Here is a 26,095-nt window from a genome sequence, read left to right on the forward strand (position 1 = left end):
CTGCATCAGTGAGCATTTCACCGACGGTGCACTCTGCATCCATATGGGATGTGTGACATCAGCCTCCAGATAAGGGACATCCCTTCAGATATCAGGGGACCAGCCAAAGATGTGGAGAATTGTCCACCACCCCCAGGCAATGTCAGTGTCAGATTGGGAGATTGGCCCATTGCCACATTCAAATCTGAATTCAGATTCTGAGCATCCCTGGACTTTGAGAGTGTTTGGATCCAGGAGTTTGGTTCAGGCTCCTTTCTCCAGCACTGAGTCCTCAGAAGCCAGGTCCCCTGTCATGTCTTGAGTTGCTCATACTTAAGCCTGGCCTTTTCCTCTTGCACATTCATTAACTGTGCTTCTGAGTCCATCTCAAAACATGTCCACATCAGGGCACACAGAATCTGATGTGTTATCAGGTTCAGTGTGAGATTATCTGAGGGGTTCCCTCCTCTGCTCATTACTTTCTGACTGCAGCATGCAAAAGAGAAACCTTGGATAAGAACCCAAGTTTACCAGGCTATCAGCATGCAGGTGGGACTCTGTTTAGCTGGGTTAAATTAAGGATCCTCCAAGCAGTTCGGAAGGTCTGACATGAAACATGAAGTATGAATTCTCAGCTGAACCCAAGTTACTGCTGAGTTTTGGCTGATGTACAAACAGAGTTTGATTCATTAAAGTCACTGAGTTCATTAGCTAAAATTATGGGTTCATCAAGTCTAATTTTTGGGTCACAGGTTCAGCTGGAAGGTAGTTTATGGAGTGACTTGATGGTGAATCCAGTCAGTGGTGAGATCCTAGTGCTAGGACAGGCAGGATTGCAGGTCAGGAAGCTCACACTCTCCCTTAGGCAGAACTGTTGGTTTATATTTTGGAAATGCATAAAATTCTTCTGCTACCATCACTTCCATGCCAAATCATTTAAATCACATCAAAACCACCATGTCTACACGACTGGCTTAATTTACCATTAAATCAACTCGGTGGAGTAAAAACAAGCCTTTGCTTTGAATACGTGACTTATGTGTAAGCTGCTAACTGTAGAGCATTATTTAAATGCATGTGTCTAATTCAAGCATAAAACCATTTAGCATGGAATGAGAGAAGCCAAAGATGGAAAAAACCTATTTGATCACCTTGTGCATCCCTTCTGATCAGTACGGGATTGTTCCATACAGTACGATCACCAGTGCTTTGGCAGCTGACAAAGACACTATAGGCCCAGATTCTCAAAGCATCAGTGGAATTTAGGAGTTTAAATACATTTGAGGCTCTTACACTCCCCCAGACATCATTCCATAAATCTGTTGACACTACTCCAATTCAGCAAGGCACAGGTGCAAGTACATGACTTTAAGCATCATTAAAGTCAAGGAGACTCCTTGTGTGCTTAAGCACCTTGCTGACTCAAAGCCAATGTGCTCATTGCTGTAATAGCTTAATTATTATTATTACTTCCAAAGACTCCAATCAGGATCAGGGCCCCATTGTGCTGGATGCTGTTCCGCAGAGAGTAAGAGAAACAGGTCTTGTTCCAAAGAGACTGCAGTTTAATGCAAGTCAAGAAGTAATAAACATGTAATTAACAATTAGAGGGAAGTGGGGAATGAGGTACTGGAATTACAAAGCCAGACAAATAGCCCAAGGCTTGCATTGTCTCCCTTGCATTGGGACATGCTCAGAAAGTATGTGTGCTAAAGGTTTTGTTTGGGGCAGTTATTGTCAAAGGCACACAGGCTGGGATTTGCAAGACAGTGCAGGCGATTTAGCCGCACATCTCCTCTAACATTAAACCCTGCTCTGAAGATCCCAGGCATCTTTACCATGGGCCAAGTTCTGCTCCCTTGATTCCTTGGGCTAAATCAAATTCCTTGATCCCCTTGGACAGCACATCAATGCAGCAGAGGAAGAGGGAATAAGAGCCCCCCCCCCCTTATGACTCAGGGCAACCCTGACCTTGAGCCTGTCAGTGTATGAGAGTAAACAGGGCTAAGTGCTCAGATGGGGGAAGATTTTCAAGCACTAGGCAGCCAATGTGCCAGATAGCTTTGAAAATCCAGCTACTTATTTTGGTGACTAAATGAGAGCAGAGTGTGTCTGAAAATTCCAGCCTTTTTCCATCAAAGCAGGTGTGTGAGGAGGGGCATAGGAGGAAACTACCCCCACCCCCTCCATTCATTGATTGGTGCAGCTAAAACTGTGTGTATTAACTAACCATTGGTGAAGGCCAGTAGCAAATTACTAGCCCACAGGAGGCTGGTGGGGAGCAGAAGGGAATTGTGATGGGGATCTGGCAGAAAATTGTTTTCCCCTCCTGTGAGAATTTTCCAAATTAAAAAAAAAATATTCCTTGTCTAGAATTGGGCCAAAAAACAAAATCTTGAAAAATTTCACAAATGAACAATTTATTAATATTATTTTTTGTTTGGGCCAATTGAAATGTTTTCCTTTGATCATTTTGAAAGGTATCATTTTGATTTTGCCCCTCTGTTCATTCTTAACTTTGTTTTTAGTAGAAATTAAGTGAAATTTCAAAAAAGACAAAAGTCAGTTTGAACCGTAAAACTTGAAGTTTTTCTATTTGAAAAAGTCAAACTAGGACCTTGTTACAATTTCAAAACTTAATTTTTTTTCAATGCTTTTTCAAGTCAGGAACTTTCTCCAAACCAAACTGAGTGACACGGTATGGATCACTTAAGAATATAAAAACATACGAATGGCCATACTGGGTCAGACCAAAGGTCCATCTAGCCCAGTATCCTGTCTTCTGACAGTGGCCAATGCCAGGTGCTCCAGAGGGAATGAACAGAACAGGTAATCACCAAGTGATCCATCCCCCGTTGCCCATTCCCTGCTTCTAGCAAACAGAGGCTAGGGACACCATCCTTGCCCATCCTGGCTAATAGCCATTGATGGACCTGTCCTCCATGAATTTATCTAGTTCTTTTTTGAACCCTGTTCTAGACTTGGCCTTCGCAACATCCTCTGGCAAGGAGTTCCACAGGTTGACTGTGTGTTGTGTGAAAAAGTACTTCCTTTTGTTTATTTTAAACCTGCTGACTATTAATTTCATTTGGTGACCCCTAGTTCTTGTGTTATGGGGTCACCAAATGAAACTAATAGGCAGCAGGGTTAAAACAAATAAAAGGATTATCTGTTCTGTTCATTCCCTCTGAAGCACCTGGCCACAATTGAAGACAGGATACTGGGCTAGATAGACAATTGGTCTGATGCAGTATGGCCACTCTCATGGTCTCACGTTCTTTCTCTTTCCCCACCCGCAGTCTCAGATTCGAGAAATTGGTATTTTTCGGTGAAAAAAACATTTTGTGGCAAAAATTCCAACTGCGATTCTAGGAGCCAATATTCCTTTCTTGGGACATTTTTGGGGTGACACCATTGTATGCCATGTCCTTGTGAGGGAAGCTAGCCCGCTGATTTCAGTAGGATCAAAGGCATTAATCAGCCAGTGCCAGGGAGGCAAGCTCAGACTCTGGCTCTGAGAGGCAGAACTTGGTGCAACACTAATTATAAATCAAATCTCCAAACTGCCAGGGCAATGGCAGAAAGGTTCCTTGTTTTAAAGACCCTTTTTTTGCAACCAGTGGTCAGCAGTGAAGACTAATAGCTTCTCGGCAAGATAAAGCCAGCACTAATTAGGAGAAGGGAGACACAATGCAGCCTTTTTTGGACCCTCTAGTGCATTGTCTAGCGAGCCCTTTTTACATAACATGCCCTTGGCACTTCTTCTTGAGCTGTCAACACTCTGGGAGGGTCAGAACACTAAGATCTCGTCTCAAAGCAGCCACAAACAAACACAATAATAAAGAAGGACAACAGACCCAGGGAAGCCAAGACTTTAATCAGAAACACCCCCTACCCAACAAAAATAAAATAAAATAAAATCAAAGCTGCCAAAACAACCCCAAAGTGGAACAAAGTGCAAAGCAGCTGCAGGAGAGGAGAAGGGGAGCAACTCCAGCAGTTTGGTCACAAGCTGCTCTGGCTCTTTAAAAACTTGCTGCCCTGTGCAGTGATAATAGTATTTGGAGAGCTACAAGTGGCTGAGGGCAGGTCCAATAAGCGCCCTCAGCACCTCCCTCTCTCCCCCCCTCCAAGAACTCTGGTTACAAATCCTCGCTCTTTTGCCCATGACAGAAATGTATATAAACCCCCAGAAAAGCAGATGCACTTGAAAAGACAGGTACGGGGGGCAGGGGCTGGGTAGCCCCTCCACGGGCGCTGGAGTTGGAGAGGCTGGTGCTGACAAGAGCGCGCTGCTGGGGATCCTGACAGCTGGATTACCAGTGCGAGGGGGCTTAGCTGCAGGCTTTGATTGTTTCTTTCCCCCTCGCATACCTGGATCAGGCTTCTGTGGCTGCTGATCTGAAACTGCTCCTGGCCACCCCTTTCAGCAGCGCCTGGGATCATGCTGCTGCTTCCAGGCATCTTTGGGCTGTGCCTGGCCGTCCTGCCCTCGCTCTGCTCCCCCCTGGAGAGCGAGATGGTGACCCCGCTCCGCTTAGACCCGGACATCAATGGCCGGCAGTATTTCAGAAGGGGCCCGGAGGAGCCCAGCCCCCAGGGGGTGATTTTCCAGATCACCGCTTTCCAGGAGGATTTCTACTTGAACCTGACTCCAGACGCGCAGTTCATTGCGCCCGCCTTCGCCATCCACTACCTGGGCGCATCCCCCAGCGCGGCCAGGGAGCGCCCCGACCTCAGGCACTGCTTCTACTCCGGAGATGTCAACTCCGACCGGGAATCCTTCGCAGCCCTCAGCCTCTGCGGGGGGCTCCGGGGGGCTTTCGGGTACCGAGGGGCTGAATATCTCATCAGCCCGCTCCGGAATGACACCGGGAACGGGGCGCTGAGGAACAGCCAGGGGGAGCACCTCTTGCAGCGCAGGAGCGCGCCTATCCAAGCCGGAGACCCCACCTCCAGGTGCGGCGTGGGCTCCAGCCTGAACCCGGCCATCCTGCAAGCTCTGGAGAAATACAAAGGCTCCCACCAGCAGCGGAAAAAGCAGCTGAACGAGACCAGGCTGCCTAGGAAGAGCGGCCGCTCCAAGCGCTTCGTCTCCATCCCCAGGTACGTGGAGACGCTGGTGGTGGCTGACGAGTCCATGGTGAAGTTCCACGGGGCTGACTTGAAGCACTATCTGCTCACCCTCATGGCCACGGCGGCCAGGCTCTACAAGCACCCCAGCATCCTCAACCCCATCAACATCGCGGTGGTCAAGTTCCTGGTCATCGGCCAGGATGACAAGGGGCCCAAGGTCACCGGGAACGCGGCGCTCACCCTGCGGAACTTCTGCGCCTGGCAGAAGAAGTGGAACAAAGTGAGCGACAAGCACCCCGAGTACTGGGACACCGCCATCCTCTTCACCAAGCAGGTGGGTCTGGGGGCCGCGCGCGGGGAGGGGAGGCGTCGCAGGAGTGGGGGGCAGCGGGCCAGGCTTTCCTTCCCCTGGCACTGGCTGGGACAAGGCCCTGGGCCAAGCGCAGCACTGCACCCTTGCTGCAAAGCTGCCCCTTGCCCTCCCCTGCCAACGCGCAATTCACTCTGCGCGGCTTGCGCAAAGCAAGCCCCGTTCCGCTGTCAAGCCTGCAGCCTCGCAAGTGAGCGCTAGATCGTCCTAGCAAAGGCAGGCCGGGTTGAGGCATGCGCAAAAGCGCAGGCTGGATTTTGCAATGTCACTTAACTTACAGTATTTCTGTTCTACTTACTCTGGCCAATACGGTCCGGTCTCCCCCAGCTCCAGCCTCTCAGAAAGCGCTGAGTGATAGGAACCACTAGCGTGGATTTAGCATTGAATCTGCGGGTGCGCCTCGTGGCCAGTAGGAGGCGCTCTAATGATGAAATGTAAAGCAGCTCAGGCTATTCCAGCAGAGCTGGGCGTGTGGATCTGGGTCATTAGCCTGAGTCACAGTTCTAAAGGCAGGGGAAATGCTGAATAACAAGCCTCCTCCCACAGAGCGGTTACAGATTTCTGCAAGGGCCCCAACTCGGGCTGGGAGAGCAAAGATGATGGTGAGGGCAGAGGGTCGAATTAGAACTATAGGGCAACCCAGGGCTTCTGCTGGATGCCTGGCATGCGTGGAATGCCTTCTGAACAACAGCCCAGAAAAATCACTGCCACAGGCTGCGTGCAGCCAGGAAACCAGTCGTGGTCACTAATTTCTCCATGATGCAATTTTCACCAGCCAGTTTGCAGGTATTTTATATCGGACAGGAAGGAGACCCCCACGCTCAGCACTAGTATCTATCGCAGCTCCTAAGTCTCTGATACAAAACAGCAGAGGTGGGGTCACACTGGGGCTCCCAACAGGGCACAGGAACTTGCTTCTCTTTGCAACCTATCCGAGTCCATCTGAGGACAGCCCCAGAAGCGGGGCAAGCATCCGGCCCTGGTTTCCGAGCCTTCTTCCTCAGCTGGGAGTAGCTGGAAAGCTCAGGCCTGGAGCCGGTGCTGTGCATTGCACCTGCCAAAGAGAGAGCCTCTCCCAGCTTCACACTTCCTCTGACTCATTCGCTTGAAGAGCCCCCTGAGAACCTGGAACTCTCTCTCCTCCATTGGTCCTGAGTGAATTTAGTGCTGGTGAAAAGCATCAGATCCCTGCAGACTGGAATCCTCTCCGTGTCCACAGAACAAGTACGGCACAAGCAGCAGTCGAGATGGCTTCCCCACAGCCCCTGCTGCTGTGGTCTGGAGGGAGACCCTCTGAGGCTCCGCTGAGAGATGGAAGCATTAGATTTGATGTGTTTCAAGCTCTTTCTCTTTGCCTCATTCAGTCCTTGGACTCAGCTGATGCCGCCAGCAATGGTGTCAATGTCAGTGCTGTTTGGGATGATTATTTTGCTGCACGATTAACTGTGCAATGGGAACAAGACTGAGAGCGGCAGCTCACTTGGCATGGGCCCCTAAACAGCCAGCAGATGGGAACGAGTGACTTTCAGTCACCGCCCACTCAGACTGGATGCAAACAGATGACATGCCTGAAACTTCCTTGGAGAAACTCGGCCACACTCACACAGCCTCTGGGCTGCTGACTGCCCTCGATCCCTGGGAGGAGTCCCACTTCTCCCCATGGGAAATGCTTGCACACATCTAGTTTGATATTTGCCCCTTAAAATACTCAGAATACTTCACCCCAACTCGTTAAAGCACTCTGGGCTTTGCACTCCCGTTTCCATGGCTGCTGTTTGCTGAATCACATCACATTGCTGCTCGGATGCTTATGTGTATATTGAAGCTTTTCCTTTCTGCTATATTGATGAGTGCTATTGACAGCCTTAACCAATCACCTCCAATTACCTACCTGGGCCTTCAGACCAACATAGGCTAGATTGTACTCTCAGCTACCCCTCTGCAGTTCCTACACAGTGTGTAAACCAGGACAGAATCTGGCTCCGTGGACCGAATCCTCATCCTGTTGTTGAAAGCAATGGGAACTTGGCCACTGGTTTCAGTGGGACCCCGATTTAGGCCAGTGACTGTGATACCGTGTGGCTATAGACATTAATGGGGTGAGATGTTACTCGCTGAATTTGGAAATCACCAATGGAAGGTATCAGGCAGGAAAAAGAGGCTAGTCAGAAAGAGAGGAAGTGTCTACAAATACATGATATCATGGCAATCAGGTATGGTGGGTTGGACAATAGGGAAAAAGCTTATAGAATAGTGACAGTGATTCTTCAATTCTTTTTTCTGCTCTCTTTATTCTGGGGGATTAGATTCCAGAGCGGAAGCTGTGGGGTCATTTTCGTAACTTGTGTCCTAGTAAGGCACTCCTGGAAGGAAAGCCTATTGATCACCACAGGACTTAATGATCAATGTGAGATGAGCACCACAGACCTGTGACAACAACTAGCAACCTCTGATTTAGCCTGGAATGGGAGCGACACAACCAGTGACAATTTCAGCAATGGAAATTCATCTCCTCAGACCACGTCCTTTAGCCGGACATGAATCTTTTTAATTGGGAACAAAGGCACATGGCCCGATCCAAATCCTGCTCAAGTCAACTGCTTCGATTGGGCTTTGCATCAAGTCCTGCCTGGTTTACGACTGTTGCAAGAACAGACAACATGTTGACACTGTCCCCTAATGGGCCAGATTCACCCCGGCATAAACATGTTGAGGTTACTGGAGTTACACCAGGGATGAGTTTGGCCTTAAACATGCACGTGCTGCCACATTGGCTGCATTTTTTACTCATGACAAAACTATCCATTCCTGAAGCCCCAATGCAAGGGCACATGATCAACGGAGACATCTGCCTTCCCTGAACTCATCCATCTGTGGTCTCCTGGTACCCAAGAGTTTATCTCCCTGCCAAAAGCTGTTACATAAACCCTTAACTTTTATTTCGTTTAAAGGCCAATTGATAGGCAGTTTCCAGCTGTAGTCAGCAAGTCACTGATAGATGGAGTTGTCCTTTCTCAATCTGGCATCAGGCGCTTCTACACAGCCTTGTTTTCTATGATGTCAGTTGCTCTGGATTGCGGATATGTCCTTGGTGAACTCATTCTGTGCATCTGGCCAATTCAGGTCTGCCAACCAAGCATGAGCAAGAGATCTCGATCTTCCCACTTTAGCTGGCACTTGAATAAGGGGCCATTGGAGCATACGGTGTTAGGATGCACAGCTGCCCCTTGTGACTGCAACTACGGAATGGAGAATGGTTCTGCAAGCAGTGTCCAGTAACTTGGCTGCACTTACAACCATCTGGAAACTGATGCTCTGCAGCTTTGTCCGACTTGACATCTGCCAACGATGACCATGGAAGTTCTTAAAATGTCTACTGTCGTTAAAGGGCTGGCTTTGCCAAACAGCTGTTCTGTTTACTGCTGTGCACCAGAGGCGAGAGAGGGTATAGAATTCCGTTACCCCTGGACTCAAGGGTGGGGAGCTTAGAAAACAGGCGGCTGATAATGACAGGCTCAAGCAGCTTTGAGTCAGGCTGACCCAGTTGTGTGTTTGTGGAGGAAGGAAGTTCCATCCTCTGAGTGCTTGACACAACTGCCGCAAGGTTCCCTGCAGCCAACCTGCAAAGCATCCGGAAAGATACTGATTATGAATCACTGAGGAGGCGGCCAAGCCTGGAAGGAGAAATCCAATGGGGACAGCAGCGAGTGGTTGCATAATCCTGAGTTGCTTTAGTGGGGATAAGGAGAAAGCTGAGTATCATATGGGATTATGGACCCCACGAGAGATGAGACTACAGTCGCTGTGCTTAGCTGGCGAGAGGCAGCGGCTCGGGTCCCACGTGGAGATGGTGGCATCTCTGCCAAGTTGCGGCAATGACAGTGTGTGTAGGCTGTTCTCCAACACCCACACAATGGAGGGGCATGAAAGAGGGCAGGCTAGGAAAGTCTAGGAAGGGACGGAGAAGAAATACCCTTTCTTAGAATGTGAACACCCTCATGCACAGAGCTACCTACCTTAGGAAGAGGAGGACAGGGGAAATTCTTATTCTATACTCCATTAGCTCAGGAGCTATTGGATTCAGATGGCGGAACACATCTTCTGCCCAGTTCATCATCTCACAGCAGTGGGCAAATCAAAAAGAAGCATGTAGGCCCTCTGGCGACCCTCCATGATGTTTGAGAAAGGAGCGTGGGCAGCATGCTGGCAGCGTCTGTTTCATCTCCTATGAGTGCAGCTTGGCAGGGTCAGAGAACGGTCTAGCTGGGAAGGATAGATTCTCTTGCCTTGCTCTGCACTGACTCTGTCACCCTGGACGAGTTACTTCATCTCTCTGTGCATCGGTTTCCCTATTTGTGAAGTGGCCGGAAATACAGGGTTATGGTGAGGCTTGGGGCCTCGGGATGAGTGGGCTGTTGGAGCAAAGTATTATCACCTTATAAAGGGCCAGAGGGCAGAGCCAGACCAGGAGAGCTGTGTCTAGATCAGGCAGGGAGCTGGCATGACAGGCAAGGCCTTAGTATACTGTAAAATCCCATTCTTGGACTGAAACTAGTATCATTTTCAGCATAGCCAAGACGAAGTGAAATAATGAGCATGACTTATCTGTGAACATTCTGCAAATCCCATTGGATGCAGCAGCTGTAACTGGGCTGTTTCCACCTTCCACCCTTTCCCATCATAGCCAGATCTGAGGGGATTTTAAATGGGTGACACTTGCGTATGAGGTTAGCATTTTCCTGGCTTCCAGTGGGATGGGAAAGCTCTCCCTAATCCAGGCTCGGATGCTTTCAGCCCCCTCTCGAGTTTTGGTGGAATCATGTTACACTGTTTGATGCTGGAATCACTGAGGAAATTATCTGGCCTGTGCTATGCAGAAGATCAGATTAGATGAGCCTAAAGAATCCATTAGCCTTAAGATCTCTGAGGATTCAGGTAGGAAAGGAGATGGTTTTAGGGAAGGAATAGTTTGTTTGCTTCTTTCTTTGGATTCTTCTTGCTACCTCTTTCCAACATGTAGTCTGCCTATCTAGGCATCTATAAATTGCCATCCCCGTAGTACATAGCTCCTGCCTCTTCCCAATGGTCCCACTAACCATCTGCCCTTGTGCTGCTACTGCAAAATCTTCCTGTGTTTAGGAATATGCTTTGCCCAGCTGCACATTTTGGGCTTGGTCCTCTCCTGTCTTGCACCTATGCAAGGCGAGTGCAAAATGCTGTGAGGCCAGGAGCCTCCACTCGCTTGCACCAGTGGTGCAATTTCACACCCACACATTGCACAAGTGTCAATGCTGACACGAGGCCATGGAGAGTCAGGCTTTTTGCATTGTAAATTCACACTCTCTTTTCTCTTTTGTTCTTCTCATGTACTCCCCCTATTTCCTTCCTTTCCCCACGACCTGTAACCCTGTCTCCTCCTAATTGTCTCCTTTCTTTTCTCCCTCTCTCCTCTGTTCTTCATCCCCATCTGCTCTCTGTAGAGCCCCTCCCCATACAGAGGAGATGCTATCCCATTGTTACTCTGGGAGCCCCCAGACACATCCCCAACCCCATGTTTTGGAATCTCTTACTCTGCTGACTCCTCTTTGAAGCTCCCCTCACTCTGTGCCCCTTCACTGACCTTTCTGAGCCAGGTTTGGGAGCTGACTGGACCTCCAGCGTGGCTGGAGGAGGGATTCTCAGTGGGGGTGAGGGGCATGGCAGGTGGGTGTGACGCTGCCAGCTGGCATTTCAAAGGGGAATGGCACCAGGAGGCTGAGGTTCAGATTTGAACCCAGGCCCAGAGGTTAAAGGAGGGCTGGGTAAGAGCTGCTTGTTAATCTATTCCTGCAGTCAGCAGACAAGTGGGTCAGTGTGTCAGTGCAGGTGTTCGGCAGGGAGCCAAGAGCGCTCTCAGCCAACAAGGAAACAGGAACTCTTAAAAGAGCAATGAGCAAGGAGACTCCACTGGCTGTCCTCTCCCCGGTGTGTCCCCATGATGCCCTTGCCCCTTTTAACCAAGGCCATTTGCCCTCAGTGGCTCTGCCTGTGGCAGATACTCAAGCAGACTTACCTAAGCTACAGCCCAGGGCTGCTTTGCTTCTTGGTCCCAGGAGGGAGCAGATCAGCCTAGAACCGGGAATAAATGGTTGTTCTGTAAACACGAGGCCATCTTCAGCTCAGCAGTGGCTGAGCAGGGGCCCAGCATTTGGCTTTGCCTGGCCAGTTTGAGGCATCAGGCTTTACTTGTACTGATACTATTACAACTCTGCCCTGACTAGTAGTTTCTCGGTGTACAGCTCCAGGCACTTTACAAAGGGAAGGTCAGTATCAGTATCCCACTGTCCAGATGTGGAGGTTAAGCTGCAGAGAGGGGAAGTGAACTGAAAAGGGTCCCATGGCACATCTGTGTCTCTGACTCCCCATCCAGGGCCTCATCCATTGGATGCTGCTGCTGCAGCCTTCACGAACATGTATATTTCCCCTATATTTATCTAAGGCATTTATCTGGCCCCTGCTAGCATGGTACCAGAGAGCCTCATAACCTCTAACGAATTTATCCGTAGAGCATTCCTATGCAGTAGAGAAGTGCTTTTATTCTCATTTTTACAGATGGGGAAACTGAGTTACAGAACAGTTAACTGACGCTCAAGATGTCAGAGGCAGAGCAGGGACTTGAACTCAGATCTCCGGCTAGCATCCTAATCGCTGGACCATGCTTTCAGGGGTGATGTTCAGAAGCAAGGCAATAATGCATAGACTCACACCTCCTTCAGTCTGTGAACACTCAGACCCGCAGCCCTCAATGGTCCCCGGGAATGGCAATGGGGCTTTCCCTCCCTCCCCTAACAGAATCCGGGGCCTGGCACTTTGGATTTCAGAGGGTCTGGTTCTGATCTCACTTAACTCAGTTCTAGACAGGTATGGCTCTGTTGATTTCGGTGGGGTTACTCCTGGTTTGTACTAGCATGAGTGAAAGCAGTCAGGCTCCGTGGTCTTCATGCTACTCACTGTTTCCCTTGGACAAGATTTAACAAAAAATGCAAAAACAGAAAGAGTGAGATGGAAAGTTAAAGGGCATAAAATAGGAGCGAGATCACAGAGATCTGACTTGCTTGGCAACACACAATCCTACTTCATCTAAACCAGATTACATTAGACTAAGCTAAGCACCCTCTGTCCCTCGTGGGAAAGCCAGGTCAGCAGTAATGCTGTCTAGCAGTTAGTAGACCAGACCAGGACTCCCCATCTGCTGGAGATGAACCACTCACCTCTCAAGGCGGGGGGCAGGCTAGGATTCCTGGCTTCTATTTCTAGCTGTGTCACTGACTAAAGGTGGTCACTTACCCTATCTGGGGTCCAGTGTAAAGTGAGGCTCATAATACCAGGGGGTATGAAGATTATTTCCCTGGTGGTTTGTTAAAGTGCTTTGAGATCATCAGCTGTGAATGTCCAAAGCACCGAATGATGGGAAATGCCCGGATGTTTCTACGCATTGCCATGATTCCCACCTGGCACATAGGCAAGTCACGCTGCTGATCTTCCGGAGCCAGGGACAGCCGCAAGGGCAGCGTACAGCCAGTCTGTCTGAGGAGTTGAGATCAATATCCATCCCTGGTGGGCAGGATACAGGGGCCTGGCCATCCTGGCAGAGGCATGGGCACGACTCCCTCTGAAGTCAGTGGTCAGGAGTTCATGCAATGGTGGTGCAGCCCACACATGATGGAGAGACTGTTGGCTGTAGGCATTATGGAATCCAACAGGGCCTCGTCACCAAGAACTGATTCACCACAGCACTACAGGCCACTGCAACAGGTGGGGAGGAAACTGGGTATTTCCCTAGTATCTCTCTGCACATAGGCCCCCACAACCTAGGGCTGCCCCTTAGAGAACAACAGAGACAGAGTGGTTAGGCCAGCTCTCCTGAATTCCTCAGCAGCCATCAGGGCTATCTCGGTGATGGATTTGCTGAGTGCCCTCTTGTAACCTGCCTGTCAGAGAAAAAGAGATTTCCCTCAAGACATATGAGCTACAGCCCTCAGCAGTCAAGGGAAGAAAGCTGCAGGAGCGTCCTGCCTGGGCCAGGCATTGGAGATAAGCCGCCAGTTTGCTCCCTGCCCAATTGTGGTTTTAAGCTTCAAAGATCAAATAAACCAGATCAGACTTGCACTCCCCCAGCTCTGTCCATGCACTTTAAGGGTGCACCTCCTTTCTGGGACTCCCCCTCAGCTCTGCCAATGCCCCTCAACCCTAATCTGCAGTAACCCCTCCTAGTCCTTCCATGGGCTCGCAGTGCAGCTCTGCCAGCTTATCTCTGATATCCGAGTTGTGGTCCTCTCCTTGTCATCAGTTGTGTCAAAGTGCGTGATGGCTTTGTGATGCCGATATCTTCTCACAGGGGACCAGGGTGAGCCCATCACGTTATTTCACATGCAGACAAGTGCAGGTTTGTCCATCCAGTTCTTCAGTCGTGAGAGGCTTGCTTCTTTGCTATGCAAAGGCCAGCTCTTTCCCGACAGGTTATTACCCTGATGTTTTCAAATTATTTCATGAATTCTCAGCCATGTGCTTGCTACTAAAGCCAGCGGGGCAGGGCCAGAACCCTCTGAAGTTGTTGACGTTGGTATTTATCAATGGATGTACCTTGAATAAGCCCCCAACGGTTTGGATTCTTATAGGAACTTCAGTTTGGAGACCACCTCAGCCTCTCTTGTGCAATTACACAGCATAAGAACGGCCATGCTGGGTCAGACCAATAGTCCAGCCAGCCCAGTATCCTGTCTTCCAACAGTGGCCAATGCCAGGGGCCCCAGAGGGACTGAACAGAACAAGGTTGTTCAGTCCCAGTATCTGGAGAGTCAGCACCGGGTTGTGTCCCTGACCATCTTGGCGAATAGCCATTGATGGACCTGTTCTCCATGAACTTATTAATTGTTTTTTTGCTATTGGCCTGGACAGGAACGCAGTACGAATCACTTTTATTTATTGTGTGGTAGCACCCCAAAGGCCCAACTGTTGTAGCTTGATCCCATCGATATTTAAGCTGGGAGAGATTCCCTGCTCCTTCCCATAGCCTGTCCTGCGAGCACATCCTCTCCTGGATTCCTGCATCTCCCACCTTGATCTCAGAAGATGATAAAGGGGTGAAAAATGATGCTCAGCTCTTCACAAGCAAATGAAATGTCAGCGTGTAAATTCCAGGCAGTTACTTATCTTCCCAGACTCTCCCCTGTGGCTGCACTTCAAAGGAAAAGGCTGCACAGCCAGGGGCAAGTCCAGGGCTGCTTAGAAGGGAAAAACTTCGTGGAGCTGTCAAGTGGAATCCGATCTGAGAGTCCTGGAGTGAGGCTGGCACTGGGGATGGGTCGCCCTCTGTAGGTCTCCTTAACTCCCTCTTTCCCTTGAGCTCTGGAGAAAGAGAAAAGTGTGAGGAAAAGGAGGAATGACACTTTGTGCTTACGCAGCAATAATATTGTGTATTTGAACAGTGACTTATCTGACTGTATGATTTGTACTACAGTAGCACACATTGGCCTCAACAGAGATCGAGGCCTGTTGTGCTGGGCCCTTTTTGGACATAAAGTGAGGTACAATCCCCTGGCCTTCCTTCAAAGAGCTCACCATGGAAATAGACAGAACAGACACAGGCTGGGAGAAAGGAAGTGTGGTTATCCCTAGTTAAGGGATGAGAAACTGAGCTAGAAAGACGCTAAGTGACTTGCCCAAGGTTACCCAGAAAGTCTGTGTCAGAACCAAGAACTGACCCTAGATCTTTCGCTCAAGGAATGTGATGGTCCAAGCACTGTACAGGAATTCTGGCCCCAATCCTGCCCCCTTTGCAGACAATAGCAAAACTCCCACAGATTTTAATGATGCAGGAGCTGACCCTAATGAATGCATTCTCATCACTCGCTCTATACCAGGTGTGTAAGGGTCACCACCTGCCTTTTACAGATGGGGAAATTGAGGTATTGAGAGGTTAAAGACCCAAACCTTCAAACTGGCATACCAAAATCCATATTTTGACATCCAGATAATTGGTCTGGTTTTACCAGAGGCGCTGAGCCCTGGCAGTTCCCATTGACCTCAGCAGGAGTTGTGAGTGCTCAGCACTTCTGAAAGAGGGGTTACACCTCTTGTAACCTGGCTGCTTCCACACCCACCCCTCCTCTGAAATTTAGATTGGATGCTTCTTGGGGCAGGGCGTGTGCTTACCATGTTTCCTGTGAAATGTTAAGCACGCTTTGGGGTGCTATAGGATAATCAATCCTGGATATGACTTAGGCACCTCAGGGTGAAGATTCTGGTTTAAGTGATTAGTCAGTGGCAGAGGTGTGAGAAGAACCCAGGAGTCCTGACTTCAAGTGCCGTGCTTGGATTGTAGTTCTTTTAGAGGGGAAATTTCCCTTCCCTCCATGGCTGTGCATCCCCAAGGTCTCTCTCTGTTATCTCTGTTATGTAGTAGACTATTAACATGACTGCATGTGTTCTGGTTTAAGGGAATTCCAGGCCCTGGTGTAGTTAGCCAATCTGGTTCTCTTTGCCTGTGAGCCACAAAATAAGGAAGCAATTTATATCTGGCAATGGCACTGCCCAGCTGAAGTCTATATACCAGCCTCTGTCTCCGCAAGCAACATCTGCTAGACACGGTCAGTCCTGGCTCTGAACAACTCCATCAGAGCAAATCTCTTACGGCATAGATGTGGCATAACCCCTGCTTGGGGCTTCTGCTTTCAGTGGCTGTCACTATTGTCTTCTTCAGCGTTGTCTGTGTGGTCACACGGGAACTAGGGGGAAAGGTAGCATCAGACCTAAACCTCCCAGCCTGGGAAAGAAGGGGAGTGGGTTACAAGGAGAGCAATTAGTTGCCTTCAGGGTTTCCAGCTGGGAGATAAAACTTACCTCTCTCTGGTGTTAACTGGGAGGCTGCAGATTTCCCCAGCTGCAAAAACCTTTCGGAGGCACCTCATCAGAGCGGGAGAAGCTTCCTCTATGAAAGGCTGTTCTGGGTTTGACAGAGAAACCCCCTTGTTTCTCTCTTTGGGGCTGGGGATAATCTCCCCAGCTACCTGCTTCCTTAAGTCTATCTTCCTTAGATGTTTAGAAAGCCTCCATCTCATAGAGGTGTGACAGAAATAGGAATCAAACCCCACTCTGAGCCCCAGATTAGAATTTTAACCATTGGACCATCCTTCCTAGTAGTTACAGTCTCACAACTGCATCCTTCATTTCTGGCACAGCTCCCCCATCTGTTTCACTTCCTCTGCTACTTCTATGCTCATTCCTTCTGAAAGGTTCTCCTTTGGTGTGGTACAGAGAGGCAGCACCAGCTGGTGACGAGAGCATGGATATAGGTCTTCTATTTCTGGCACTGCCACTGGTTTGCTGTTACTTCCCTACTCTATGCCTCAGTCCTCACATCTGTAAAATGGGGAGAATGATACTTAGCCTCTTGGAAATGTGCTCTGAGTTCTTAGGATGAGTGGTGCAAAGTATGATTATCATTATCAGGGTTCAATCCATTGGTTAAAAAGGCAGCCCATTCCCTGCAAGCTTCACAGAGTGCCATCTCCTCCTCCAGAGAATGAATCGTGCCATTCACTGGCTTGTGTGAGCTATCTGTGTCTGGGGCGCACAGATAAACTGTGGTATCCAGTGAGGGCTGAGAGCTGCAAATAGATTGTTTAGGGTAGGGGAGTTTAAGCAAATGTTAGGGGAAACTGGTACACTGTTTGCATATTTGAAAGAGGAAGGCTGGTCTGGTGGTTAAGGTGCTAGCCAGAGAGACAGAAGGCCTAACGTCCTGTAGGACCTGGGGCAAGTCTCCCCAGTCAAGATTTACTTACAACTTTGGTTGTCTCAGTTCTTGTGGACCCAATCTGAGACAGCTTAAAGGGACCTGATATTCAGAGAGCAGATGCTCATCGCTTTCTGAAAAATCAGATCTTGTTTAAGGTGTCTTAAGTTGGGCACTCAAAATCGCCAGTCACTTTTGAAAACCTTGGTGTTTGTGTTAGTTTCCCCAGCTGTCCCAGGCTCCCCGTCCTTTGGCAGTCTGGAGCATTTCGACTCTAAACTCTTTGAGTTAAGAGGTGTGTCTGCCTCTTTGTTTGTACACGGTCCAGCACTGTGGGGTCTTGATCTCAGCTGGGGTCTCTAGGAGCTATAGTAATACACATAATAATCAAAATGAATATGCATGTGTATGCACTGTGCCTATAACAATAAGTATGTGTGCAGAATATTTTGATGTTATTTGCCTATGCTTAAAAAATATCCCCACTGTGCAGAAGCCCATTCTGAAAGCGGATAGACACTCTACGACAGAGGGCATCCTCAGGCTATTCTCTGGCAGGGACTAGTTCTGCTTTGGTTTCATTCAGACAGACTAGCGCTGGACAACCCTCAGGCAGTTCACAGCTTTGGTTCAGATAATCCCTCTGCAGCCTGGCTCCTCCAAACCCTGCAGGCCTCTGGGATTTGCAGAATCAGGCTGGGAATCTGGCAGTCAGGTGCTTCTTTGTGCCATTTCTGCTATGCCCAGGAAATACTCTCCTATGAGTTCACAGTTCTCCAATGCTTCTGGACCCATCCAGAACTCAGACAGGCTGGAGCCACTATGAAACTGAAAGAGGACTGGGGAAGGAATGGAATAATCTTCTGGCCCTTAAAAGGTCAATTTCCGTTTGCATGCGGGCGAAGGTGGGGCCAGTTCTTGTTTAACTCAGACTGCCTGCCTGTTCCCAGTGCAGGGCTGGCATGGGGCCTGAGCCAAAGCCCATGGAAGTCAATGGGAACCTTTCCAATGAATTCAACAGACTTTGGATCTGACCCTTCAACCTCTCAAAGCCAAGCAGAGGTGAGAAACTGACCTGTCTCCTACCTCTGGGTCTGATCCAAAACCAGGAGTCCTCCCATTGACTTTAGGGGGCTTTGGGTCGGGGGCTTTGTCCTTCTGAAAGGAAAAGAAATCAGGCTGCCTCCCCTGGGGTTTAGGCTGGCCCCCTCCCTGTGATAGGGGCCTTAGAAGTCAGGAATCAGTGTCACTGAAGACTCAGGAAGATGTTATATATATGATATCGCTGGTGCCAGGGTTAATTCCAAACGTGTCATTTCATCGCACTGGACAGCCCAAGGTTATGTGTATTTTAGGTCAGTGAGCCACAAAGGTTTCCTGGCTCCTACTCAGTGTAAACAGGGATGTACGGTTCCTATCCTGTTGTCTCCTATCGTTCTTGTTTTCTAGGGGTTAGTTAGTGCAATAACAAAAGCTATGTTCTGACATCTCAGAGGGGTTCCTCTGGTGCTGGCGTCTCAGGGTCTGTAGCATCAGTGCAATCCTTGCCTGCCGCTCACTGATCCAATGTGTCCTCTCCCCACGTTTCCTGCAGGATTTGTGTGGTGCCACCACCTGCGACACCCTGGGGATGGCTGACGTTGGCACCATGTGTGACCCCAAGCGCAGCTGCTCAGTCATCGAGGACGACGGGCTACCATCCGCCTTCACCACGGCTCATGAGCTGGGTAAGGGGCTGAGGTCCAGAGCAACGCATGCCCATCCCCTTTCGGGGCTGCTCCCTCATTTGTTTGCCGCATGGCTTTTTGGGGAACAGAATTGGGCTTTCTGGATCCACCCCTGTGCCTTGACTTCACAGGTCTCAAAGTGTGTGGCATCCAGTGGGAATTTGAAGTGCAGGGGAACAAAGTGACATGTCCCAGGTCACACAGGGAGGCTGTGGCAGTCAGGATAGAACTCAGGAGTCCTGATTCTTAGCCCACTGGAATGTGCTGCCCCGCTGATAACAGCATGACTGCGTTTTCTTGTACAGTTTGCCGACTCTCTGTTTCCCTTGCTGCACAATGCTAGCGTCACCGGGGGGGTGCTTCCATGACCTGCACGAGTGTCCGATCTCCCGGGCAAGCCATTCATTCCCTGTGTTCTCATGCCTCCGCCTCGCACGTTGTCCCTCAAACAGTTGCCAGACCATTTCTGGTTTTAATAGCGAACGCCTCCATCCATCATTCTGTGGCTTAGAAAGCTGCCACTTTAACCAAACCCACAGCAGAGACGTGGAGCCCCAGGCTGCGGTTGCCACCTGGGGGGGAAAAAAACCCATATCCCAAACCTGCTAATGTTTATGGCTCCATAATTAGGAGGGAAGGGGGAGGGAGGAAAGCCTGAGATGTTTAAAATAACCGTGAATTGCAGCCTCAGGAAGTTTAGACAATAGCCAAGTGTCCGGAACAGCTTTCTGGGGAAACTCCACCTCAGGGTGAGAAAGTGAGATGCACCGGCTTTTTTCCCAGCACTTCTGGGAGGTGAGAGAGGAACTGCTGGAAAACAGCTGCTAGGAAAGCGAGTGGGGCCAATGTGGGCGGGTCAGCCATCCCAGCTATATTTTGTTGTCGTTATTGCCACTTTAGTGCAGTTTCCAGGATTCAGGTGTCCTGAAATAACACACCAAGGCTGGGATGCATTAGGCATGCACCTAAATCTGGAGACACTTGCAGTCTCTGGGGGACTGAGTAATGAAATCGCTCTCTCTCTTCAGTGTTCTTTCTTTCTTTCCTTCTTTTCTCTCTGAATAACCTGCATCTATACATGAAGCAGATGGTGTGCATTTTGGCCTGCAAGGTGCCAGCTCAGAGACCCCAGTTGGCAGGGTTATAACTTGTCTGTCTTAAGGGCAATCTGATTTAAACACAAGGAATGGAGCTTGTGGAGCCTGGGGTCAGGGGAACAGGACACCCAGACCATTAACCACCGGGCTGCAGGTATTTCAGAGCTGTTAGTCCCACAAGCAAAAGGATTTTGTCTGGCTTAGCCAGAGTGGCCAAGATCTGGGGCGATGTGACTCATTAGCATCGGGGAAGATCACAGGGACGGAGGGGAGAGACATCAGCTGCTGAGGCAATGGTGGTTTGGCTGTTACAACAGGGCTCATATAGGTGTGGTGGTTCATCAAAGCAAATGAGGGCTCCGTGCCAGCAGTCTGCGGTGCAGCTTGCCAGGATCCTAGGGGACTAGCCAGATATGTATATAAACCGAGACTAAGCACACTACCCACATATAGGAAACGTCCCTTCTGCTAGGGAAGAAGAAGTTGCCTTGTGATGAAAGGATGGCCTTGTGGCTCAGACATGGGCCTTCTGGCTTCTCCTTCTGGCTCTGCCCTAGGCTTCTTAGACAAGTCACTTGGCTTCTCGGTGCCCCAGGCTGCTTAGCTGTAAAATGGGGATAATGGGACTGATGTTGTGAATTGCTCTGAGATCTACGGGTGAAAGCGCTGTGCGAGAGCTCGGAACGACTAACGGCCCCTCTCGCCCTTCCAGGGCACGTGTTCAACATGCCCCACGACAACGTGAAGGTCTGTGAGGAAGTCTTCGGCAGGCTGAAGACCAACCACATGATGTCACCCACCCTCATACAGATCGATCGTGCCAACCCTTGGTCAGCCTGCAGCGCCGCTATAATCACCGACTTCCTGGACAGCGGGCACGGTAAGCTGGGCATGCTGGGAAGGGGGACTTGGCTGCAGTTGCTGACGGTGGCTCACTGTTATCGGTGTCTAAGGTGCTGTAAAGGCATGCAGCACTTAATAAAACAGATAGGGGGCAAAATCCCTGCCCGGAGGGGCCATCCAGCTGGCAAGGGTTCAGACACAAAGTGTGGAGACACTGCAGGGAGGAGAAGTGGGTAGGCAGCGAGGGCAGGAGTTGGGAGCCTGTAGCTACCTACTCCGGTGATGGGACCCACGCTTGCTCTGTGATGAGATCCGCTCCATCCCAGTGCTCTGGGTCATCTTGCCTTCTCCCAGCTGTGGGTCATCAGTCCCATTTCGCCTGCTGGGACTTTAAATGTGAAGAATGAGAGCCTTTCCCTTTCACAGGGATGTGGGGGTGGGGAGGAAGGAAGCAACTGTGCTCCTCACACCAGATGTCTGCAGCCTTGCAGCCCTCACACAGCTGAGCTGGGACGTCCCTCGACTCCGCAGACTTCGGCACGGTTCTCCCTTTTTAAACAGTTTACTCTTGGCAAACAGTAAATCATATAAGCTGCGTTCATGCAGGAGGACACTAGCAGCCGAAGGCAGGTCAGCTTGGGCCCTGGCTAACTTGGACTCTGGTTTCTTGGTTTCAACCTGATTAAACCAAAGCCAGGTCAGGCTAGAGAGTCCACCTGCCTCTGCCCACTGACATCTCCTCCCCCTGCATGCACCATTTCTATTGTGCTCATTGTTGTGGGGTCTACATGACACAGGTCCTGCAGCCATCTCCTGGGACGCACCTCTGAACAACTCATGGCTAACATGCTTATGTCTTGTGACCCAGAGGGGTTGGTTGAGATTTTCAAGGGCTTTCATCTTTAATGGGAGACGTGCCTAAATCCCCTAGACTGATCTCAAAAGCTCAATAGTTACTTCTAAGTGTGAGGGGAGGCTGGTCACTGGCCAGTCTGATGAAGCTGCTAGTCAGTGCCAGTTGCATTGGTAGGTTTTGTGTAATGGACGCCTGTACCTATAGGAACTGGATGGAAACCACGGAAATGACAAATGCTGTTGATTATAAAAATCACGCAGGCCTTGTTAAGAGAGAAGAAAATCCAGCTGTAGCTTTACTTGCTGGCCTCCTGCTGCAGTGAGTTCCACAAGTTATATGGTGCCAAGTAACGGATCTGCCTGCACCAGCCGTGAATGTCTGCTTTGCATGCTTTTCAAGAGTTGGGTGCAGCAACACCGTGTATTGAATGCCTGGTCAGTTGAATGGTATCTCCCATTTAATATTTCTCTCACTGCCCTGCAGGGGACTGCCTGCTGGATCAGCCCATCAAGCCCATCTCACTGCCACAGGACCTCCCTGGGGCCAGCTACAACCTCAACCAGCAGTGCGAGCTGGCCTTTGGCCTCGGCTCCAAACCCTGCCCCTACATGCAATACTGCACCAAGCTCTGGTGCACGGGAAAAGCCCGGGGTCAGATTGTTTGCCAGACGCGCCACTTCCCCTGGGCTGACGGCACCAGCTGCGGGGATGGGAGGTTCTGTCTGAAGGGCACATGTGTCGAGAGGCATAACATCAGTAAGTACAGGGTGAGTACCTGACCGCTCCGTGATGGGTGATGTGAGTGGGGAGGGCGGGAGACAGGGGTATATAGGGTCAAGCCCGGCAAGGCAGTTTGGGCTGACGCTGAGAACATGTAGCTCAGACTTCTTTGTGCACTGAAACCAGGTGACGTAGTGCCAGTGCTCTCCCAGGGGCTGGCCACGGGAGGGACATGGCTGAAAGCCACCGGGCTGTACCTTGCTGCAGGGAGGGAAGCAGCCAGAAGTTGAAGGGGTTTGTCCATTCCCCACTTGCACAGGTGTGCTATTCATCATCATCCTCGAATCCAGCCATCGTGACCGTTTCCCCAGGGCGCTGGGCCTGGCTGCAGTTATCCAGGGCTCCTCCAGACCTGATAACCGCAGCGCACTCCTTATGGAATGGCCTCACCACGGAGTGAGCACTTGGAGGGCTCAGAGTGGTGTGCATCTCCATGGCTGCCATCCAAGACGCTGGCTGTGACAGGGTGTGTCGCTGGAACTTGTTGCAAACAGGCCAGCCAATTCCAAGCACTGTGGAAAGTCAGCAAGATAGATTGGAAAGGCTCCACTTCCCATCTGTAACCCGGGAGGCCAAACTCAGTCCCCAGCAGGTGTATAAACAGCAAATGTACTCGTGGGGATGGAGAAGAGGAGGAAACAAATGAATATCTTTTGCAAAGGACTTGCGGCCCTGGTTGCTGGGGCTGAGGCTCCCCTCGACTTAGCCCCAGGACAGAGCTATGCCCAAAATGCCGCTCTGAAGGAGCTCTGCTCTCCCCTTGATGCCTGGCAAGTGTTTTATCATGGCACTAGGTGTGAATGGTTTATGCTGGGTATGGCAGCCATAGAGGGTAAAGTCCCTTCTGCTTAATGCTGGGTACCCCCATGTGAGTCTGATTCCCCCCACAGGGGGACCCAAATATTGCACGTCCAGCTGCTTTTGAAGAGACATGGCTGTAGGGCAAAGGGTTTTTCCTCTTAACACCCTCTCTCCCACAGGTGGATGGCAGCTGGGGGAAGTGGACCTCGTATGGTCAGTGCTCTCGGACCTGCGGTGGGGGAGTCCAGCTAGCCAAGCGCGAGTGCAACAGCCCCACGCCTGCCAATGGAGGGAAGTACTGTGAAGGTGTCCGAGTCAAGTACCGCTCCTGTAACCTCGACCTTTGTTCTGAGTCAGGTGAGGCTTCCCCAAGGGACGGGGCCAGCCGGGAGGGCAGAGACCTGCCCTGGCACTAGTTTCTAATGGGCACAGTTGGGCCTTGCAAAGAGCTGTACATGTTAAAAGCAAACCACCAAGCCCAAGCAGCTACCTGCTATCCCCCTCAGTCTCATTGCTGTTGGTTCTCCGTTGTGCTAATGGTGCTATTCGGTGTCACTGAAGTTAGTGGCAGATGAGGGTTTTGGAGCTGTGAGCCTCAAGAGCTATGGAGGTTTGGGTCAGGTGACCCCAAAAGTTTGGCAGCTTTTCTGCAGGTGACACAGATCTCTCTGGTCTGCAGATCATGTTAGAGATCTCAGTAGGTACCAGAGGAAGGCACTTCAGTGCTTAGAGTACCTAGTACTTAAGGGGAGACAGACTCGGTGTGTGGCCTTGGGCAAGTAACTTGCCTCTCTGGGCCTCAGTGCCCCGTCAGTGAAATGGGGACAACAGCACTGCCTACCTTGCAGGGGAGTCGTGAGGATAAAAACACCAGAGACTGTGAGGCGTTCAGACACTGTAATGGGACCTGTAAGTGGAGAGATGTTCCACAGGTTGAGTGTGTGGTCAGTACGGATACACAAACAGAGCGGTGTCGCAACCTCTTGAGACTGCAAAAACAAGCAGGCGCATGAGGGAAGACAGACGGTCAGAAGGGATTTTCATGCCAGAAGTGAAGAAAACAGCTCTAAATATCAATCTTACAATGGGTCTAGGGAGATCTAAAGTAGGTAACGATTTAATGGGAACTCGAGTCTTAGTAGAACCGACTTTGGCCCATTTCGTCTCTGCTCTATTTCCACTCAATCCAGCAGAGCTGGAAATACCATAAAAATCCCAGTTCTCATGGTATTTCTGCCCTGGCCAACATTCAAAGGCCCACACAACCTGGTTGATGGGGCAGAAAGAGAAAGTTGATCACACCTGAAAATAGCTGGTTTGGGTTTTTAATTTGCGCACGTTGATTAGGAGGTGGGATTTGCAGCTGGGAACGTCTGACCTAGCTCCACCTGTAGTATCAAGCAAACAATACATCATTAGAGACTAAAGCTCGGACAGATGTCTGCAACTGTTGTTTCATCTGCGCACAGCTGAGCTAAAGTTAGAGTATGTGAAAAATATGCAGAAATGTTTTGTGCATGAGCAAAATAACTGTAATAAAAAAATCCAATTTTCTGGAACATTTTGAGCACTTTAAGCTGGTAAAAAATAAGCAAGAACATTTTGCCAAAAATGTCAAACATTTTTGAGGAACTGGAGCTAGCATCACCATAGCAACCACTGCCAGGTTTGCAAGTTTAGGGACAATTTCACTAGAGACAGTGGGCCCAATTCTCCTTGGCCTTGCTGCTACGTGCAGTCATTTACAGCAGCCTATTTTATTGAAGCCAACAGAGCATCGCCAGCTTACCCAATCGGAGAACCAGGCCTGGCCAGGGTACTGCAGTATAATATTACACACTGGATAGGTGGAAGTGATTTTACAGCTTGCAGGGCAGAGGAATATAGTGCTAGTTCATGTGTGTGAGAGAGAGATTATACACTCCAAAGTCACTACGCACCACCACAACAGCTGTGCTCTTCTGGGGGCTACGCAGATCACTAAGCACAAGACAAAGCCACTGAGAGCTGGGTGCAGAGCACAGTCAGCTGAGGGGTTCTGGCTAGAGAACAGTCTTCCAGGGGAGGTCAGGCACATCCAGTGTCTGAGTATCGTTGGAAAACGCTGCACAAGTTTGAGAAAGCCAGATCCCATAAATGACACTGACGGTACAACCCCCCACTTTCTATTTCCAACCCCCGAAACACCATCCCCCAAGCAGAGTTTTGACCCCAAAAAGGGAGAGTTGCCAAAGATGCCATGAAATCCTCTTGAAGCTTTGTTCCTCTTACTGATTATGCGTGGAAGTTGCCCAGATGCTATGGTGATGGGCAGCAGTCTAAAACCTTTCAGATAGGTATCTAACAACCCCTTAACATCCCTGCACAGTGTGAGACCTATGCTTCAAGCTCTGGATGGCATTCCGAGCGTGGCCTTCTCACAGAATTATTCAGGTCTGGAGAGTAACCAAGATTTGTGCAGCTCGAGTGTGGCTCCATTTGGAAAGGCCTGTTCAGTTAGCTTCTCCTCCTTCTTCCCACCAGCAGGACCTCGCTCCTAATGCCAGCTACTCCAGCTTTCTCCCAGCACATGCCTCTTCTAATGTGCTGGGGGGGAATTGCCTAATTCACCACAGCTGGGCTCAGCCATAATCTTTGCACTGAGGGGCTGCAGTTGTGTACTGTAGTTTCCTCTGCTCAAAAGAGAGTGTTAACTCCTTCCTTGCCATCTCCTGGATAGGGTCTCTTTGTCTCTTCTAATAATATAACTGTCAGATATCTTCTTCAGTTTTTATTGCACACTGCTCAGAG

The 26,095-nt window shown here is 50.0% G+C and overlaps 1 protein-coding gene across 1 annotated transcript in view; it reads left to right on the forward strand.

Annotated features, from left to right (window-relative positions):
- The first annotated feature begins 3,790 nt into the window (after positions 1 to 3,790).
- Positions 3,791 to 26,095, forward strand: part of ADAMTS15 (ADAM metallopeptidase with thrombospondin type 1 motif 15) — a 29,554-nt gene continuing 7,249 nt past the window's right edge. The window contains exons 1-5 of the mRNA XM_030538528.1: positions 3,791 to 5,389; positions 18,796 to 18,928; positions 20,738 to 20,905; positions 22,208 to 22,491; positions 23,485 to 23,662. Coding sequence (XP_030394388.1) covers positions 4,424 to 5,389; positions 18,796 to 18,928; positions 20,738 to 20,905; positions 22,208 to 22,491; positions 23,485 to 23,662 — 1,729 coding nt within the window. The 5' untranslated portion in view covers positions 3,791 to 4,423. The remainder of the gene's footprint in view (positions 5,390 to 18,795; positions 18,929 to 20,737; positions 20,906 to 22,207; positions 22,492 to 23,484; positions 23,663 to 26,095) is intronic.

Source organism: Gopherus evgoodei, chromosome 19, assembly GCF_007399415.2.
Source record: "Gopherus evgoodei ecotype Sinaloan lineage chromosome 19, rGopEvg1_v1.p, whole genome shotgun sequence".
Taxonomy (NCBI): Eukaryota; Metazoa; Chordata; order Testudines; family Testudinidae; genus Gopherus; species Gopherus evgoodei.